The sequence below is a fragment of the Sciurus carolinensis genome, chromosome 13 (genome assembly GCF_902686445.1).
Source record: "Sciurus carolinensis chromosome 13, mSciCar1.2, whole genome shotgun sequence".
Taxonomy (NCBI): Eukaryota; Metazoa; Chordata; class Mammalia; order Rodentia; family Sciuridae; genus Sciurus; species Sciurus carolinensis.
In genome coordinates this window covers 75,347,716-75,367,592 of record NC_062225.1, presented here as the reverse complement: position 1 = coordinate 75,367,592, position 19,877 = coordinate 75,347,716, and the positions used below count along the sequence as shown (strand labels likewise).

Sequence of the window (19,877 nt, the reverse complement as noted above, 5' to 3'; positions counted from 1 at the left end):
AGTTTATGATTAAATGAATTAATGTATGTTAAGTGTTTAGAATAACAGTTGTTACATGATAAATCCTGTGTGGTGGAATTGTCATCATCATCAGATTAGAGTTTATTAGTAACATGAAACTGTTGAAATGGAATGAAATACTTCATAGGGCAGTTGTGAATAATAGGTTAATTAATATATATAAAAAACAAAGTAAATGCTCAGTATATATTATATTATCATATCCTTTAGTTAAATGAATATTAACAGTTCTGCATATACACTTGTGACCTTTTCTTATTTTGTTCCTCTCATATTCTTTATTACTACTGCCTTTATACTGCAGAAATAAGATATGGTAGGATAGACATGTTTGTACAACCTAAGTGGCCTACAGTCAGAAATGTTTGAGGAATTTGTCACTATACGAGGTGACAATTACTGGGGTCCTTATTCTGAAACTTTATAGTCTAAGTCTGCAGTTGTAAATTTATAAGCAGCCAGATGTTATGCATGCCTGTAATCGTAGTACTCAGGAGACTGAGGCAGAAGATTCAAAGTTTGAGGCCAGTCTGGGCAACTTAGGGAGACCCTGTCTCAAAATAAAGGGCTGGGAACGTAGCTCAGCGGTGGAGCTCATCCTGAGTATACATACATACATACATACATACATTTTATAAGCATTATTTTTATAGTTTTCCTGTTTAGTTTTATAGTTCTGTTGAGAACACTGAGTTTTACTAGTTCAGAGTTAGACTTTAGTTGGTCATTGCATTGGAAGGAGTGTAGCTAGCTAGATTGGTATTGGCATTAAGGAGATGATTATGGTGTTTAACTAGTGATTACATGAAGTTCTTGGGGAATTTTTTCTTTTCACTTTCCAATGGCTATGTAATAAAGTTTTACCAAATAATTGAAGCAGATGAGGTTATCTGTGCCTTATGGTGTCTATTAAAAATATATATCCTTTCTATAAATGGTGAGCAAGGAAGAATTCTGAGTAGATTTCTACTGTGATTTTTATTCATTCTCTTTTGATTTCAGGTTTGGAAGAATGACCCTGAAATTAATTGGAGGTTTATGTGATTTGACCATTTTCTAGTGCCTTCAAAATATAATTGCATTGTTTTGGCAAGGTTTTTTGGACCCATTTAGCCCTATTACTTTGATACTTCTGCTACCTTATAACATTGAAATTCAAATTTCCATATATTTGTGGGGTTTTTTAAAATTGGTATAACTATATGTATTTAACCATACTGTTTTGCAATAGGTTTCTAAAATATTTGAGGGAAATTGGACAAATTTTGATCTGGGCTTACTGTAATTTTTTATCTTAGATACTGGAGTAATTTTATGTAAAAAATACGGTTATTTCATTTTGGGTAATCATCTGTGGGTTATCTCTGTCTAATGATGATCTTAATTTTCTTCTGGCCTACCTTATAGCTGTTTTTCTGCTTGTTTTCTGAGTCTGTGAAAGAGATTGGTGAAAAGTGACAGACATTGGAATTTTTATCAGTCAGTTTTGTCTCTGCAAATTATGAAGCAAATTGATCATTTGCATTTTAAAAATATGTCGCTTCTTTGCTGAATGATTATAAACTGCTCTGTACACATACAAATGAATATCAAATATTTATTTTGTTGTTTATACCAACTGAAGATAGCTATGGTCAGGAAGGCTGATTTCTCATCTTTTATATATTTTTTTAAAGAAATGCCAAACCAAGTTAGAGTGATTTTTGGAAAACAGGTATATGTGCAATAACCCTATGTCATTTTAAGATAACTAGAATCTCATAGTTTTATAGTTTTGTAAGGAAACGTTGAGGTTATTTAGCTGACAGTAATATTTACTGCATATGCTGACTTTTTCTCAGCCAAAAATTTATACACTAGAAACATTTCAACAAATCAAATGCATGTACATTTTTTTTAATCTTAAAAAGTAAATTTTAAATGAAGCCAGTATAAGAACCTTAAAATATTGGGACTTAAAACAAATTTAACTTTATAATAAAAAACAAAATAGTAAACTTTTACATTATTCTTTACATTTAGAAAAAATTAAGGACTGTGGGAATAACTCAGTAATAGAGCCCTTGCCTAGCATGCAGGAAACCCTGAGTTTGATGCCCAGCACCACCAAGAAAAAAAGAAAAGAAAAAACAGTTAATGCAAAGAAAAAATACATTGTCTTTTAATCTGTGGAATAAGCTTTAAGTGGTGAATGCTAAGCATATGTCTACCAGTAAGCTCAACCCTGCCTGTGTGCTTTTTATCTTTATGGCCTTGTCGGCAGCCATTTGTGGCAGAGGCTTATGGGACAGCGCTCTTCTCTGGGTCAGGGTTAACCACCATCTGAATTTTGGTTCCTGTCTTTGTGGATTTAGAGAGAATTTTTGTTTCTAGGTATTTAAGGAAATTCCTTTCTAGTCATTAGCTTAAAAATATCCAGCTTTCAACAAAAATTAGGACACACGTGAAGAAACAGAATCTGACCTATATACAGAAAAAAAATAGCAATCAGTAGAAACTGTCCTTGAGGAAGGTGAAGCATGTAAGTAAGAAAAAATGAATTAAGTTGAATTTCATCAAAATCGAAAACCTTTGTTCATCAAAGGGCACTATAAAAAAAGTAAAAAGACAGTCTACAGAAAGGGAGAAAATATTTTTAAGGCATATATCTGATAGTGGCCTATTACCCAAATATAAAGAGCTTTTATGACTAAACAGTAAAAACACATAACCTAATTCAGAAACATAGAACTCAGTAACAAGAAAACATGTAACCCAACTTAACAGATGGGCAAACGAGCTGAACAGACATTTTCCCCCAAACATTAAAAAGGCCAACAGGTATATGAAAAGGTGCTTAACATCACTCTAATCATCAAGGAAATGTAAATAAAAACCACTATGAAATATAACCTCATGCCTGTTAGGATAGCTAGTATCAAAAAGACGAGATAAATAGCTGTTGGTGAAGGTATGGGGAAAAGGGAACCCTGGTACACTGTTAATAGTAATACATATTGGTGCTGCTGTTATGGAAAACAGCCATTGGGGGGTTTGTAAATAATTTAAAATCAAAATTACTTTGTGACACAGCAATCCTCCTTCTGGCTATATACCCAAAGGAAACAAAATCACCCTCATAAAGATACCTGCACTCCTTTGTTCATTGCAGTAATTATTCTCAGTAATCAAGATTTGCAAACAACCTAGTGTCTGTCAGTAGATACTTAGATTAAAAAAAGAAAAAAAAAAAACTGGTATTTAGATGATGAAATAGTATTCAGCCCTAAAAAGGAGGAGATGCTGCCATTTGCCACAACCTGGATGGTCCTGGAGTTCTTGTTAAGTGAAATAAGTCAAACACAGGAAAATATGGCTTGATCTATATGTAAAATCTGAAAAAAATATAAAAGGTCTAATACACAAAGGTTGAAAATAAAATAGGAGTTACTAAGAGAAGTGGCAGGAAAGGGGGAGAGGTAGGCCCAGTGATCCAAAGATGCTAGATCTTTGGATAAGAAGTCTAAAGATCTAATATGCAACATGAGGAATATAGTTAATAATAGGGTATTGTATTTGGGACTAAATGACTACATGATAATTGCTATTGTGGGGGGCGGGGGGAATGGGTAACTATGTAAGATGATGGATATGTTAATTTGCTTCACTGTAGTCACCTTTTTTTTTTTAACTATTTGTGCCTTCTAACATGTTGAATGCCTTAAATATATGGAATAAACTTTATTTAAAAAAATTCTAAATACCTGAATTGACATTTCTCCAAATATGTTATACAGGTGGCCAATAAGTCTAAGATACTCAGTTTCATTCAGCTATTAAGGAAATATAAATCAACATTATGAGATACCATTTCATATCCACTAGGATGGCTATAATTTTTTTTAACAAGAGGGAAATAACTATTTTGGCAAAGATGTAGAAAATTAAAACCCCCATGTATTGTTGGTGAGAATTTAGGTGGTGTAGCCACTATGGAAAACAGTTTGACAGTTTCTCAAAAAATTAGAGTTAGGCCAGACATTTGCCTATAATCCCAGTGGCTCAGGAAGCTGAGGCAGAAGGATTGTGAGTTCAAAGCCAGCCTCAGCAAAAGTGAGGTGCTAAGCAACTCAGTGAGACCTTGTCTGTAAATAAAATACAAAATAGGGCTGGGGATGTGGCTCAGTGGTTGAGTGCCCCTGAGTTCAATCCCTAGTACCAAAAAGAGAAAAAATAAAATTAGGGTTAGATATGACCTAACAGTTCCTCTCCTAGTTATATACCCAAGAGAATTAAAAACTATTCACACAAAAATGTATGTATAAATGTCCATAGTAACATTATTGATAATACCCCCAAAGAAACAACTTAAATGTCCCATTAGTTGGATAAACAAAATATGGTCTCTGTAAACAGTGAAATGTTATTCAACCCCAAAAAGAATGATGAATATCCTAAAGTCCCTTTCTTGTCTTACCACATGAGAAAGATTTTAGTCATCATTGAAAATTTCTTGTAGAGAATCCTGCATGTCTTATCTGGGCGTGGTAGCACACACACTAGTATTTCCAGTGGCTCTGGAGACTGAGGCAGGGAGATTGAGAGTTCAAAGCCAGCCTCAGCAAAAGCGAGGTGCTAAGCTGCTCAGTGAGACCCTGTCTCTAAATAAAATACAAAATAGGGCTGGGCATGTGGCTCAGTGGTCGAGTACCCTGGATTTCAATCGCTGGTGCCCCCCACCCCCAAAGAAAGAATCCTAGGTGTCTTTATAGAAATGACCTAGTGCAGGAGCTTTTTATTTATTATGACTTTTTCACACAACCCATCAATATTGAGCTCTTAATGCTCTCTCTCATCATAAGATGATATATAGCCAGCTAAACATTTTAAAGTATATTATTAGAGTTATTTATTAACTAAATGGTACTGATTTTTTCAAATTCAGCCGTTCTCAGTTAAATCTAAGAGATGAATGACAAATTTCTTATGTAGATTCCCCCTCCCCCCAGTACTGAGAATTGAATCCAGGGCCTTGTGCATCTAGGAAAGTGCTCTGCCAATAAGCTACATCCCAGCCCTTTTTCATTTTTTATTTTGAAACAGGGTCTTGCTAAATTTCCCAGACTGCCCACAAATTTGTGATCCTTAGGTCTCACCTTCCAGAGTAGCTGGAATTGCAGGTGTGTGCTACTGTGCCCAGCTAGAATTTTTTAACTCAACCTAATTAAAAAGCACTGTTCTATTTCTTCACCCCTTTCAGTTTGGTTTAGCCTGGTACATTTGAACAGAGGTATATGTGATTTCTAGTTCCTAAAACTACTCTCTAGAGATTATATGAGATTGGGTATAATTTTTAAATCAGTAGGTTCTTTTACTTAGAAACCTTACCTCTTTTTAAAAGATGATATACACATTGATTTCCTGTAATCAGTATTTACTTTAATTATCCTTATTTAAGTATCCTATTTGCCAAATATAAAGCTATTCCACATTAAGTATAACAGCTCTAATAGTTTTTCTTCATCAGAGGTTTTGCATTGCCCTATTTATTGTGTTTTGTAAATAGAAAGCAGTTAATACTGGAATCATACTGTCAGCTTATTGTTGGTTACTCTCCCGTGGCCCTTGACTATTGACTCTTATTTTGGTAACCCAGCCCATCTGGCTGCTGTTAAATTATTGGTCTATTCTCTCCTTAGCCTCAGAATCTCAGGTAAATTTAGCAGATGTGAAACTCCAGCAAGTAACCCTTGGGTAGCGAATATGGGAATCTTGTTTTAGATCAAGATTTATGCTACTCAGAATTATACAGTCTGTGAGATTGGATTATTTTGATTATATAACTGCAACATGGTTTTGTATTTCTGTAATATTGTAAAATATTGCAGATTTTTTCTCCAAAACAGTAGATACCTAGGTTTTCAAAATTAGAAGAGATTTTTTCCAATTTCTAGATCAAGAAGGTAGTTTTGTTTTGCTTTTTGTTTTTCTTTATTCTGTTGAAAGTAGGGGATAACTGCTTCTCAATTACAGGAAAGAATTTCAAAGCCTTTGTTAAAGAGTCTAGGAAATATTTAACCATAAAATCCTTAAATATTCTTTAAAAACTTTAAAAAGTAGCTGGGCATAGTAGCATGAGCCTGTAATCCCAGTGACTCCAGAAGCTGAGGCAGGAGGATCAAGGCCAGCCTCTGCAAGTTAGTGAGACCTGGTCTCTAAAAGAAGGGAAGAGAGGCGCTAGAGATGTAGCCTAGTGGTAGAGCACCCCTGGGTTCAGTACCCACTACTAGGGGGAAGAAAGCAAGGGACTGGAGAAAGTTCAGTGGTAGAGTACCCTGGGTTCAATCCTCAGTACTGAAAAAAAATTTTTTTTAAATATTAGTAAAATGCCTTAATCACTTTTAATTTATCCCTTATTTATTTAACTTCTATACATTTTAGGAATTATGTTATTAGATATATAGTGAGAAGACCTAGTAATTGCCTTTGAGTTCACAATCTAGAAGAGGGATCAAAGGATTTATAGCTTATAAGCACATTGTAATGTGAAATATATGTCCAGGTGTTCTGTTTCATTGGTACTGGGGATTGAACACAGGGGTGTTTTACTGCAGAGCTACATTTCCCATGCATTTTTCAGTTTTTGATTTGAGACCGGGTCTCATTAGGCGGCCTAGGCTGGTTTCGGATTTGGGGTCCTCCTGCCTCAGTCTCCCAGATCACCAGGATTATAGGCACGTACCATTTTTCCTGGTCCAGGAAGTTTTTGAGAATAAGTAGAATTCTAGATGGGGTATGGCAATTTCCTTGGAGACAGAAAAGATGGGTAGTTATGGAAACAGGTTATGGCACCTGAGCATGAAAACAGGAGTTAGCAAACTCTTTTCTTTGGGATTTATGCAAGCTGTGAAGTTATATCTTTCATCTTTCTTATTTATCATTTTCTTCTCTCTTATTTCTACCTTTGTTGAACATTTTGGCATTGATACTTCCTTATGAAAATGCAGCATAATTTCATTTTTTATTAATAAGTTTTAAAATATTTACATTTTATTCATATGTGAAAATGAAGTTAATTGTCATCTTCTGTGATATTTAGTTCATCTTGCTTATATATACTTCTGTGAATCTTCACAGGAAAAATGGTGTCTACTTTAGTAGTTCCAGTAACACATTGCTTAGCTGATCATTTTTATTTTGTGTTTGTGTTTCAGAATGGAGGCTAACATGATCGTTGTCAGGTCTTTTCACATCTTTTCTGTAGCATTACCCTGCTGACCCCATCTCCTACTCTCCCCTTCCCCAGTCCTAGGCACTCTCTCCTCTCCGAAGTTTCTCAAAGGCAGTTGTTCTTCCTTAAGGCTCTTTTTCTTTCCCTGCCAGGAGCGCCCTTTATAATTTTCATTCTTATGGTGCTGTGCTTTATCTCCTTCAAATCTTTCTTACATCTCACCTTTTCAGTGAGATCTTTTCTAATTACCTTATTAGCTACCCTTCACTTCCACTCAAGCCTCTATTTTTGCCTTGTTTTTCTGCATAGAATTATCACCTTCTAATATTTTAAATGTTATTTATTGTTTATCCCTTTCATGATAGAATGAAACTCTGTAAGACAGTGATTTTGTAATTTTACTCACAGATGTGTCTGTAGGACCTAGAGTAGAAATTGGCATACAGTATGAAATCAACAATGGTAGGACACTTACCTAGCATGTGTGAGGCACTGGGTTCAATCCTCAGCACCACACTTAAATAAATTAGTAAAATAAAGATCTGTCAACATCTAAATATATATTTTAAAAAAATCAACAAATATTTGTTGCTAACTTAAATTGTTGTTCTTTACACTGAGGTCAAGTTAAAGATTTTGTCTATCTGGGCACAGTGGCGCATGCTTATAATCCCAGTGACTCTGCAGGCTGAGGCAGGAGTATTGCAAGTTCAAGGCCACTTAGTGAGACCTTGTCTCAAAATAAAAGGTGAAAAGGACTAGGGTTCAATTCCCAGTAGCGCCCCACCCCACAAAAAGACGTAAGAATGACTATAATTGAAAACAAGATAAAAGGATCTTACATTGATCTTAGAAAGAAATAATTTGGTCCCAAAGTAGGGTCAAAACTATGTCTGAGACTTAAGAAGGAGATTATCTTAAAAATCTCTTGTTAAGGAAGAATTGACAGGACTTGGGTACTGATTAGAAATGAGGAGTAAAAGAGAAAGAAGAACAAAAAATTATAAGATTATAATCCTCAGAGTTGTACATTTTTACAAACTGTACTTTTAATGTGGAGAAATTGGAAATGTACCTTTGGGTTGCACAAAATAATGATTTCATGTTTAAAATTTCAGGAATCATTTGTATACCAAGAAATATATGACAGTCTGTGATCTCTAAAAAAGAGTTAGAAGTAGAGTGCATTTTAGGACTACAGAAAGGATTCCCTCAGATAAATTAATTAAAGCCATGTGAGAGATCCTCATAGGTTTCAACATTCTTCATAATAAACATTCCCAGCATTACTGCCAACATACAGTGCTGTCGTTATTTCATAACTTATAATTTAAGGAAAAGCTTAGAGGTTTTTCCATTTAACAAGAATTTTCTGCTTTTATGAAGGTGGATGGAGTTAAAAAGAATAGTAGGGTGTGTTGTTTGGCACTCATGAAATACAAAATATGATGATTGTAAGGCCAGAGATAGGGTGAGTTTCATTAGGAATACTATAGAGAGCAGTGGTTGATGAGGGACAGGTCAGAGGGGATGTTTAAGCAGTCACTAACTGGCACAATATGTAAGAGACCTGGGTGGCATGCTGGGGGAATGACTTTGTGTTCTCTGGCATCTATACCAAGATCCTAACATAGACTAAACATTTGATCTTCGTCACCTAACTACGTAAACACAAGGTTTGGAGTATGGAATTCAAAGTGGAAAGTACAATCAAAATCCAGACCTCACTTATCACTTTAACTTTAATTATATATATATTATTTATTTTTCTATCAATATAAAATCTTAAACAAATAAAGTTGTTTTCAATTCTTTTGCAAGGTAGGGGAGTCTGATTAAGAAAACATAATTTCTCTAACTCTGAACATTACTATTTGGTTTTTACATTGACACATGAAAGTGATTTTTTTTGCTTTGTAAGAAAATGCTCAGTTCTACTTATTCTAACAATATTTTAATTCTATTTAACCACAGTAATTTCATAAGGGATTATTAATTTTATTTTATAGATTTAGAAAAGAAGTACAGGCATGATGAGTAGCTGATGGCCCTTGTGGTTATGTATAGGTGTGATGTACTCATCTATTCATTGAGAGACTACACATTTAGCCATGCCAGAATGTTCAGAAACACAGGGACTTCCCCTCCCATTATGTGCCTGGAAGGTCGTAAGGTGGATTTATTACCTTTTCCTTCCTTTTTAGGTGTGAAGTTTTTCAACATGAGTGGCCTTGGGGACAGTTCATCCGACCCTGCTAACCCAGACTCACATAAGAGAAAAGGATCGCCATGTGACACGCTGGCGTCAAGGTAGGAGCACTCTTTTTTTTTTTTTTTTTCTATTTTTGGCAGAGTGTCTTTACTACTTTCACTGCCTCTTTGGAGCTTTTGTTTTGTCCACTCTAAGTACAGTGGCCTTCTTCAAGTCCTACGTACTCATCACATTTTCTTCCTTCCACCAGGGTTTTTGCACATGCAATCCACTTTCCTTCCTCTTTATTTCCTAGAATTAATACTTAGGCATCATTCAAATGCCAGGTCAGTTATTACTTCCCTTAGAGATAGCCTTCTATTCTCTTTCTTTTCATTCAAATGCTGCTTTTAATTTCCATTTTATAGAAAAATGTGGTTTATTTATAAAAGGTAAGCAAATTACCAAAGGCCATATACTTTTTTTTTCCCTTATAGTGGTAGTTTTCTTTTTTTTTTTTTCTTTTTTCTTTTTACAGACTGCATTTTGATTCATTGTACATAGGGTAATCATGTCTGTTTCAGTCTACTATCTTCCTTTCCCTACCTGTTCCCACCCCATTTTCCTCTACACCATCCAAAGTTCCTCCTATTCTTCTCTTGCCCCTGCCCTGCCACCGCACACTTTATTATGATGTATCATCATCGACTTATCTAAGAAAACATTTGGCCTTTGGTTTTGGGGGCTTGGCTTATTTTACTCAACATGATATTCTCCAGCTCCATCCATTTACCAGCAAATGTCATAATTTTATTCTTCTTTATGACTAATATTCCATTTTGCATATATAACAACGGTTTCTTCATCCATTCATCAATTGAAGGGCATATAAGTTGGTTCCATAATCTAGCTATTGTGAATTGAGCAGCTGTGAACTTTGATGTGACTGTGTCACCATAGTATGCTGATTTTAGGTCCTTTGGTTATGAAGTGAGGAGTGGGATAGCTGGGTCAAATGGTGGTTCCATTCCAAGTTTTCTGAGGAATCTCCATACTACTTTCCAGAGTGGCTGCACCAATTTGCAACTCCATCAGCAATGTGTGAGTGTGCCTTTCCCCCCACATCCAGGCCAACATTTATTATTGCTTGTGTTCTTGATTCTAAGTGGAGTTAGATGAAATCTTAGGGTGGTTTTGATTTGCATTTCTCTAATTACTAGAGATAATGAGCACTTTTTTTATATATTTGTTGATCACCTATATATCTTCTGTGAAGTGTCTGCGCAGTTCCTTAGCCCATTTATTGATTGGGTTCTTTATGTTTTTGGTATAAAGTTTTTTAAGTTCTTTATAAATTTTGGCGATTATTGCTCTGTCTGAAGTGTGTGTGGAAGATTTTTCTCCCACTCTGTAGGCTTTCTTTTCACATTATTGATTGTTTCCTTTGCTGAGAAAAAACTTTTCAGTTTGAATCTATGCTATTGATTCTTGCTTTTATTTCTTGCACTGTGGGTCTTGTTAAGAAAGTCTAGTCCTAAGCCAACGTGATGAAGATTTGGGCCTACTTTTTCTTCTATTGGATGAAGGGTCTCAGGTCTCATTCTTAGATCCTTGATCCATTTTGAGTTGAGTTTTGTTCAAGGTGAGAGGGGTTTAATTTCATTTTACTGCATATGAATTTCAAGTTTTGCCAATACCATTTGTTGAAAAGACTATCTTTTCTCCATTGTATGTTTTTCGCACCTTTGTCTAGTATGAGATAACTGTACTTATGTGGGTTTGTCTCTGTGTCTTCTGTTCTGTACTGTTGATCTACCTGTCTATTTTGGTGCCCAAAACCATGCCATTTTTGTTACTATTGCTTTATAGTAGAGCTTAAGTTCTGATATTGTGATACCTCCTGCATCACTCTTCCTGCCCAGGTTTGCTTTGGCTATTCTGGGTCTTTTGTTCTTCCATATGAATTTCATGATTGCTTTCTCTATTTCTATGAGGAATGTCATTGGGATTTTAATTTGAATTGTGTTAAATCTATATGTCGCCTTTAGATGTATGGCCCTATTACTTTTGCCTATCCAAGAACACAGTAGATCTTTCCATCTTCTGAGGTTTTCTTTAATTTCTTTATTTAGTGTTCTGTAGTTTTCATTGTAGAGGTCTTTTACCTCTTTTGTTATATTGATTCCCAATTATTTTTTTTTTTTTTTGAGAATATTGTGAACAGAGTTGTTTTCCTAATTTCACTTTGAGGGATCATCACTTATGAATAGAAATGCATTAGATTTTTCTGTGTTGATTTTATATCCTGCTATTTTGCTAAATTCATTTAATAGGTCTAGAAGTTTTCTGGTGGAGTTTTTTGAATCCTCTAAATACAGAATCATGTCATCGGCAAATAGCGATAACTTGGGTTCTTCTTTTCCTATTCGTATTCCTTTAATTTCTTTGATCTAATTGCTCTGGCTAGAATTTCAAGGACGATGTTGAATAGAAGTGGTGAAAGACAGCCTCCCTACCTTGTTCCAGTTTTTAGAGGGAATACTTTCAGTTTTTCTACATTAAGAATGATGTTGGCTGTGGGCTTAGCATAAATAGCCTTTATAGTGTTGAGATATGTTCCTACTATCCCTATTTTTTCTCGTATTTGAGCACGAAGGAGTGTTGTATTTTGTCAAATGCTTTCTCTGCATCTATTGAAATAGTCATATGATTCTTAATCTTAAGTCTATTGGTGTGATGAATTAAATTTATTGATTTCCAGATGTTGAAACAACGTTGCATCCCTGGGATGAACCCCACTTGATCTTGGTTCACTATCTTCTTAATAAGTTTTTGTAAGTGATTTGCCAGAATTTTGTTTGGCATGTATGTTCATCAGAGATATTGGTCTAAAGTTTTCTTTCCTTGATGCATCTTTGTCTGGTTTTGGTATCAGAGTGATACTAGCTTCATAGAATGAATTTGAAGGATTCCCTCTTTTTCTATTTCATGGAGTACTTTGAGGAGTATTGGTTTTGTATAAGTTCTTCTTTGAAGGTCTTGTAAAACTCAACTGAGAATCTGTCTAGTCCCAGGCTTTTCTTAGTTGATAGATTTTTGATGGTTTCTTCTATTTCATTGCTTGAAATTGATCTGTTTAAATTGTGTACGTCCTCCTGGTTCAGTTTGGGAGGATCATATGTCTCTAGAAATTTGTCGATGTCTTTGAGAATTTCTATTTTGTTGGAGTATAGATTTTCAAAGTAGCTTCTAATTATGTTATGTATTTCAACAGTGTCTGTCTTGATATTTCCTTTTTCATCATGAATTTTAACAATTTGAGTTTTATCTCTTTTCTTTTTTAGTGTGACTAAGGGTTTATCTATTTTGTTTACTTTTTCAAAGAACCAGCTTTTTGTTTTGTCAATTTTTTGAATTGTTTCAATTTCATTGATTTCAGCTCTGATTTTTAAATTATTTCCCGTCTCCTATTACTTTTGGTGATGTTCTGTTCTTCTTTTTCTAGGATTTTGAGATGTAATGTTAGGTCATTTAGTTGTTGACTTTTATTCTTTTCTTGAATGCGCTCCATGCAATGAATTTTCCTTTTAATACTGCTTTCATAGTATCCCAGATATTTTGATGTTGTGCCATTCTCATTTACCTCTAAGAATTTTTTTTTCTCTCCTCCCTGATGTTTTCTATTACCCATGCTTCATTCAATAGCATATTATTTAGTCTCCAGGTGTTAGAGTAGTTTCTGTTTTTTATTTTATCATTGATTTCTAATTTCATTCTATTATGATCTGAGAGAATACAGGGTAGTACCTATATTTTTGCGTTTAATCAGGGCTGCTTTGTGGCATAACATATGGTCTATTTTAGAGAAGGATCCTTGTGCTACTGAGAAGAAAGTATATTTGCTTGTTGATGTATGGAATATTCTATATATGTCTGTTAAATCTAAATTATTGACTGTGTTAATGAATTCTATGGTTTCTTTGTTTAGTTTTTGTTTGGAAGACCTATCCAGTAGTGACAGCAGTGTGTTAAAGTCACCCAGAATTATAGTGTTGTGGTCTGTTTGATTCCTGGAATTGAGAAGGTTTTGTTTGACGTACATTGATGCACCGTTGTTTGGGGCATAAATATTTACAATTGTTATGTTGTCCTGATTTATGGTTCCCTTAAGCAGTATGAAATGTCCTTCTTTATCTCTTCTGACTAACTTTGGCTTGAAGTCCACTTTATCTGAAATAAGGATGGAAACCCCCACTTTTTTACTGAGTACATGTGCGTAGTATGTTTTTTTCCCCATCCTTTCACCTTTAGTGTGTGGATGTCTTTTTCTATGAGATGAGTCTCTTGAAGGCAGTGTATTGTTGGGTCTTTCTTTTTAATCCATTCTGCCAGCCTGTGTCTTTTGATTGATGAGTTTAGGCCATTAACGTTCAGGGTTATTATTGAGATATGATTTGTATTCCCAGTCATTTGGACTTATTTTTGGTTTTTAACTTGGCTTGGTTTCTCCTTTGATTGACTTTTCCTTTAGGGTAGTTCCTCCCTTTGCTGACGTACGTTGTTGTTTTTCATTTCCTGCTCGTGGAATATTTTACTGAGCATATTCTGTAGCACAGGCTTTCTATTTGTAAATTCTTTTAACTTCTGTTTATCATGGAAGGATTTTATTTCATCTTCAAATCTAAAGGGTAGTTTTGCTGGGTTATAGGATTCTTGGTTGGCAACCTTGTTCTTCCAGAGTTTGAAATATGTTGTTCCAGGCCCAGTCTCCAGCAAGCACCTCAGGATGGGATTCACCCCACCTATAAGGTGGCAACTTCCACTTCCATGGATAATCCAAGATGGCTGTACTGGCTTCCAAACGTGTTGGCAAATGGGTAGCTGCAGCATGTGGCATGGGTGCCAAGTTAGTGTTGGGTGCGGTCAGTCGGGCTGAGGGGTCCTGGAGGCAGGATGCAGTCAGTCAGGTTGGGGATCCTGCAGTTCCTGGCTGTTGTCCCAAAATGGCAGCAGCCATATGTAACCAAACCTGCAGGTACTGTGACAGTTAACTTCCAGGCAACTGCAGCCAGCTGGCAATTCGCGGTGGTCCGCAGATGGTCTGCAGACAGACTACCAGCGGATCAGCAGGTGGACCTCAGGTGGTGGTGATGGCTAGCTGAAAGGCAGGCAACAGGCAGGCAAGAGACCTCTTCCCTCTTTCATGTGTCTGTCTCACACATTTTTTTTATGACTGTGGTTTGTTGTATTTACAGGTTTTTTACTAGTGATGTGATTACTTCATGAATTGTCTTCTCCATTAGACTTTTAACTACTATTTAGTTAAGTATCTTACTTCTTGTTTCCCCCACCCCAGTACTGGTGACCAAACCCAAGGGCTCTCTGCAACTGAGACAGCTCCCTGCCCTTTTTATTTTTATTTTGAAACAGTATCTCACAATGTTGCCAAGGCTGTCCTTGAACTCAAGATCCTTCTGCTTCAGTCTTCCAAGTTGCTGCAAATACAGGTGTGCGCCACCATGCCCAACTAGTACTTACCTGTTCTTGCTCACCATTGAATGCTCAATTCCTAGAATAATGTGTGGCTTATATATGTAGTAAGGACCAGTAAATATTTGTCAAGTGAATAAATAAATGATATCTTGGGAACCAACAAATATATTATGATGATATCAGGAATTTAGAAATGATTATTTATGGAGTTATTTGTGAGTTAAGTATTTGGTATATGACCACCTTAAAATGACTAATAGAAACTTACTGCTAAGGAGCTCCTAACATATACCAGATAAAGAAGAAATCTCAGATTAAAAGAGCCATTTCCCACCTGAGAAGAGTGAGGATTTTATTGCATTCATCTTCTAGAACCTAGAGTAAATGTTTTCAACCTCACCCTATTGACATTTTGAGCCAGAAAATTCTTTTTTTGAGGCGTAGGGATGTTACCCTATATACTGTAGGACACTTAACAGTATCTCTACATATATACACTAAATGCCAGTAGCAGCTTATTTGTGATAAAATGTCTGGACACATTGCCAGATATCCCCTGGATGCACAGTCTCCCTTAGTTGAAAGCCATTTGATCTGGAGGCTACATTTCCAGAGACATCATTGGTTACTACTTTTTTCTTGTGGGTGGAAAAAGAAAGTGTTTTGTAAGAGAATGCCAAGGCTGAAGGATAGTAAAAGAAAAGTAACCATTTCTCTTAATCTCTTGAGAGAGCTCTTACAGAAAGACAATAACCTAAGTACTCTTTTTTTTTTTTTTGCGGTGCTGGGGATTGAACCCAGGGCCTTGTGCATGGGAGGCAGGCACTCTACCAACTGAGCCATATCCCCAGCCCCCTAAGTACTCTTAACACAAATAAATCTCCAGGTACTATGAAGAAGATTAACAACAAGTTACCGTCCAGATATGTGTTGTCTAATTAATGCTGTTCTTTATGTTTATGTATAAAGTCAGTTCTTCATAAAGAGAAACCTAAGAATAATGCATTTCTATTATCTTTTAATTTGTTATTTGAAGAAATATTTTAAAAAAATAAAAGAATAGAGTAAGAAACTGTGTAGCTACATAGTTTATACTGTTATGTCATTAATATTTTGTTAATATGTCATCACATTTGTATAATTTTGTTTAAATAAAATAGTAAAATATTTACAATGAAATTGATTTGTCTATAATTAATTCCTCCATTCTGTTTAATCATTATATATACAGTTATCTGTAAACATAATAGGATGTTTTTAAATTTTATATAAGTTGTATAATACTGTACATAATTTTCCATAATATGATTTTTTCAATATGGATCTTGAGATTTAAATATACATAGATTTATTGAACCCTAGTTTTTTTTAATTGGTTTGTATTGCATGAATACATCACATTTGAAAAAATCCATTTCTCTACAGATAGACATTCCTGAGACATAAGTAAATTGTTTGTTACCAATTTTTGCTATTACAGCCAACACTGAGGCAAATAGCCTCATACAGGCATCCAGTTTTATACATAAGTGTTTCTTTTTTTTTTTTTAATTAGTCATTCTAGTAATACTTAGTATTAGGGTTCATTTTAGCATAATTATACAAACATGGAATATAATTTGCTGTAATTCAGTCCTAAGTACTTCCCCCTTTCCCTTCCCTTGACACTTTGCCTATTCACTTTTCTCTACTGATCTTTCTTTTGTTTAAAGTTTTTTAAAATTAGTACCTTGCAAGTATACATAAAGGTGAGATTCACTGTGGTATATTCATATATGTACCTAGGAAAATTTGATTGGATTCATTCCACTGATTTTCCCTTTTCCCATCCCTCCTCCTTCTCCCTCATCCCACTACCTCTGTCTCTACTTATCTGTCTTCTGTTTGTGTGGAATTTCCTCTATGGTAAAATTCACATGTCCTCAAAACTTTATCAGATTGCAGAACTAAAACCTTGTACATATCACAATGTATGGTTCTTATTTTATTTATGCTTTGCTTTCAAGGCCGTGGTGTGAAATTTTTCAAAATATCTTGTGTGCCAATGGTTATTTATTAGTTTGATTGAGTTATAAAATTAATTGATAGAGTATTAGTAAACAAACTGGGAATAATTCCTCAATAGTGAAAGATTCAAAAGACACAGAATACATGATTTGGTATAGTTTTAAAATTTGAATTTGTTTTGGGATATGTACCATTTTTTAATATGTAGGCAAATACAGTAGATAGTGGATTTGGTTCTTTTTAACTCACTATGTTATATAAGTACTGTTGCTTTTAAAATCCCTTAAATTATGTTAAGTAAATGATAATTTACTTAATTATTATTACTTAATTATTAATATTACTTAATTTATTACTTATTGCCAATTATGAGGTTGTTAGCAACTGATCTTTCCCTTTTCTTTTTTCTACCACTTTTATATGCAACCAAATGATTTTGATTATTGCAGGTTGTCTGATGACTTTGCTAAATAAACCAGTAAAGTCTGGAAAACACAGAAGAACAACAACCCTTCAGTAGATTCAGTATACTTTTTCGCAAAGTGTTGACTGTATACACATTATCTCTTTTACTTATTATTTTGCTTTAAGATGAGTTTGAGTCTGCTTGTTACATTGATGAGAACATATAAGTTGATGATATTTTTCAATTTTCTTAGGACAAAACTGTATACCAAAGACATTATTCTGTATACTTTTATCTGTATTTTTAAAAATTTTACTTGGGAATAGATGCCTTTTTCTTTTGGATGAGGACCAACTAATGGTCTAATCAGAATGAAAATCAATAATTTTTCAGATTTCTAATTATAGCTCTTTTGAGTTCTAGCATAGTCTAGAAGTTATCTAGAATATGAAATAGTTCCAAGTGCAACTAGTAAATTTACTGTCTGGTTCCTCCTAATATCTAGTAATCATTTGTTATGTATAGATATTCATTGAAGAATTACATCTGTTATAGTTTTCATTCACTTTATGTATTTTATTGATTCATTTTCTGCCTTATAGTGTTTTGTGTTGTCTTTTTAAGAGGTGAATTTAAATTGCCTTCTAAAGCTGGTTTTATATTTTCAATGAAAAGGATTTCTTAAATATGTAAACATTAAATACTTGATCAGAGAAGGAAATAACATGATATAAACAAGTGCTAAGTGGCTTACTTTGTGTTACAGCACTGAAAAGAGGCGCAGGGAGCAAGAAAATAAGTATCTAGAAGAACTAGCTGAGTTACTGTCTGCCAATATCAGTGACATTGACAGCTTGAGTGTGAAACCAGACAAATGCAAGATTTTGAAGAAGACAGTCGATCAGATACAGCTAATGAAGAGAATGGAACAAGGTAAAAACTAAAATGGCTAAGTCCTTAGTTTTTAAGACATTTATAATAAGTGATTCTACTCTCTAATTACTAAGAAACTGACTTTTGTGATTTTATTAAAGAAATGTTTCTGTTTAGAAGCTATTTATTTTATTGAATCTGAGTGCTTTCTTGTTATAACATAATGGTTTACTGAGTTAACTTGAAATCTAGTTGCCTGGGGAGGTTATAGGACCCGTTCCACAGCAGATTGAGATAGAAGATGCAAGTCAAGTATGTGATCTGAGGCCACAGCGACTTCATAAAGGGAAACCAGCCTGCCTGAGGAAGTTTGCCTCTGCCTGAACCCTGAGAGTGGGGCACAGAGGTGGGGGACAGTCTCTGAAAAACTCCAACTTACTATTGAGGTTCATATTCATACCACCGGTACTTTCTGGAAACCTCACATCACTAAACCCCTGGGTTGCCTACCAGCCACAAAGGCAAAGCACTTTGAAGGAGCACTCCCACACCTAGCCCCATGAAAGTGCCACAGACAAGTGCTTCTGAGGGTGATTTTACACTGAAAGTTTATACAACATACAAGCAAATAATCTATGGTGAGTACAAGCACAAATAACAAATAGGAATAGTGAACCCCAGATTAGTAGCAACAGAATGATTAGACTATAGACAGAAAACTTAAGGTGATTAGTTCTGTGATATAAAGATTTAAAGATTTTAGAAGCTAAAAGCGGTCTACTGACAACTGCTTTAGCAAACAGAGAAACTACCCTGGAAGCCTGCAGACCTCCAGCCTGGCTCACACACTCCTCAACTGACGATGGTGGGATTCTTCTGGGTACACTGAGCAGTCCAAGGGAAAAGAAATAGGGGTTGGTTCTCAAATGAAAAAATTAGCTCCTTAACTTGGCCCCACCCCTCACCCATTTTCCAGTCAGTATTTTAGAATTTCACCCTTTAACATGAACAAAACCTCATATATTTTAGGAAAACCTATAATGTAAAAGAACAAACCACGCAAACAAACAGAAGAAAAAGGGAACTCAGAGGAAACAGAGAATGCAGGAAGCAGAAGAAATCTTAACAGCCCCTCAGAGGCACAGTGAAGACGTTTTACCCATGAAAAAGAATAACATTTGGAACTTAAAAACAGGGTATCTGGAAAAATCCTTTCCTCTCTACCATGTTTCTCCTCTTTGCCTCCTTATACCATCTGCCCAACCACCCAGACACACTCACCCCAAGGTATTTAAACTCGTTGTTCTGTCTGAAATCTTCTTTCCTAGACATCCACATGGCTTACTCCCTCACTTCTTTCATGTCTTGGCTCAAATACATCTTAGTGAAATTGCTCCCAACTACCCTATTTAAAATTAAGGAAAAGCTGTACATCTTTGTACCTTTAGTCCTCTAAATTTTTCTTGATTTATTTTCCCCACAGTTCTTTTTATGTCTGACATATAATTTGATGAAATCCCTCAGAAAGTAAAATAAACAGATAAGGAATGGAAAGCAAGAGAAAAGACAAGAAATTTATAGGATTGGTTCAAAAGGTGTAACATAATGATTAATCTCAGAGGAAAAGAACAGACTAGATAGAGGTGAAGAAATGATGAGGATTGTTTTCCTTAGCA

General features: G+C 35.0%; 1 protein-coding gene across 7 annotated transcripts in view; it reads left to right on the top strand.

Annotated features, from left to right (window-relative positions):
- The window catches only part of Ncoa1 (nuclear receptor coactivator 1), a 246,712-nt gene that overhangs the window by 139,491 nt on the left and 87,344 nt on the right, over window positions 1–19,877 (top strand). For all 7 annotated transcript variants that reach the window (XR_007104622.1, XM_047522264.1, XM_047522261.1 and 4 more), the window contains exons 3-4: window positions 9,436–9,541; window positions 18,095–18,261. Coding sequence is in view for 6 of the 7 variants with exons in the window: in XM_047522264.1 (XP_047378220.1) it covers window positions 9,453–9,541; window positions 18,095–18,261 (256 nt within the window). In the remaining variant the exon portion in view is untranslated. The remainder of the gene's footprint in view (window positions 1–9,435; window positions 9,542–18,094; window positions 18,262–19,877) is intronic.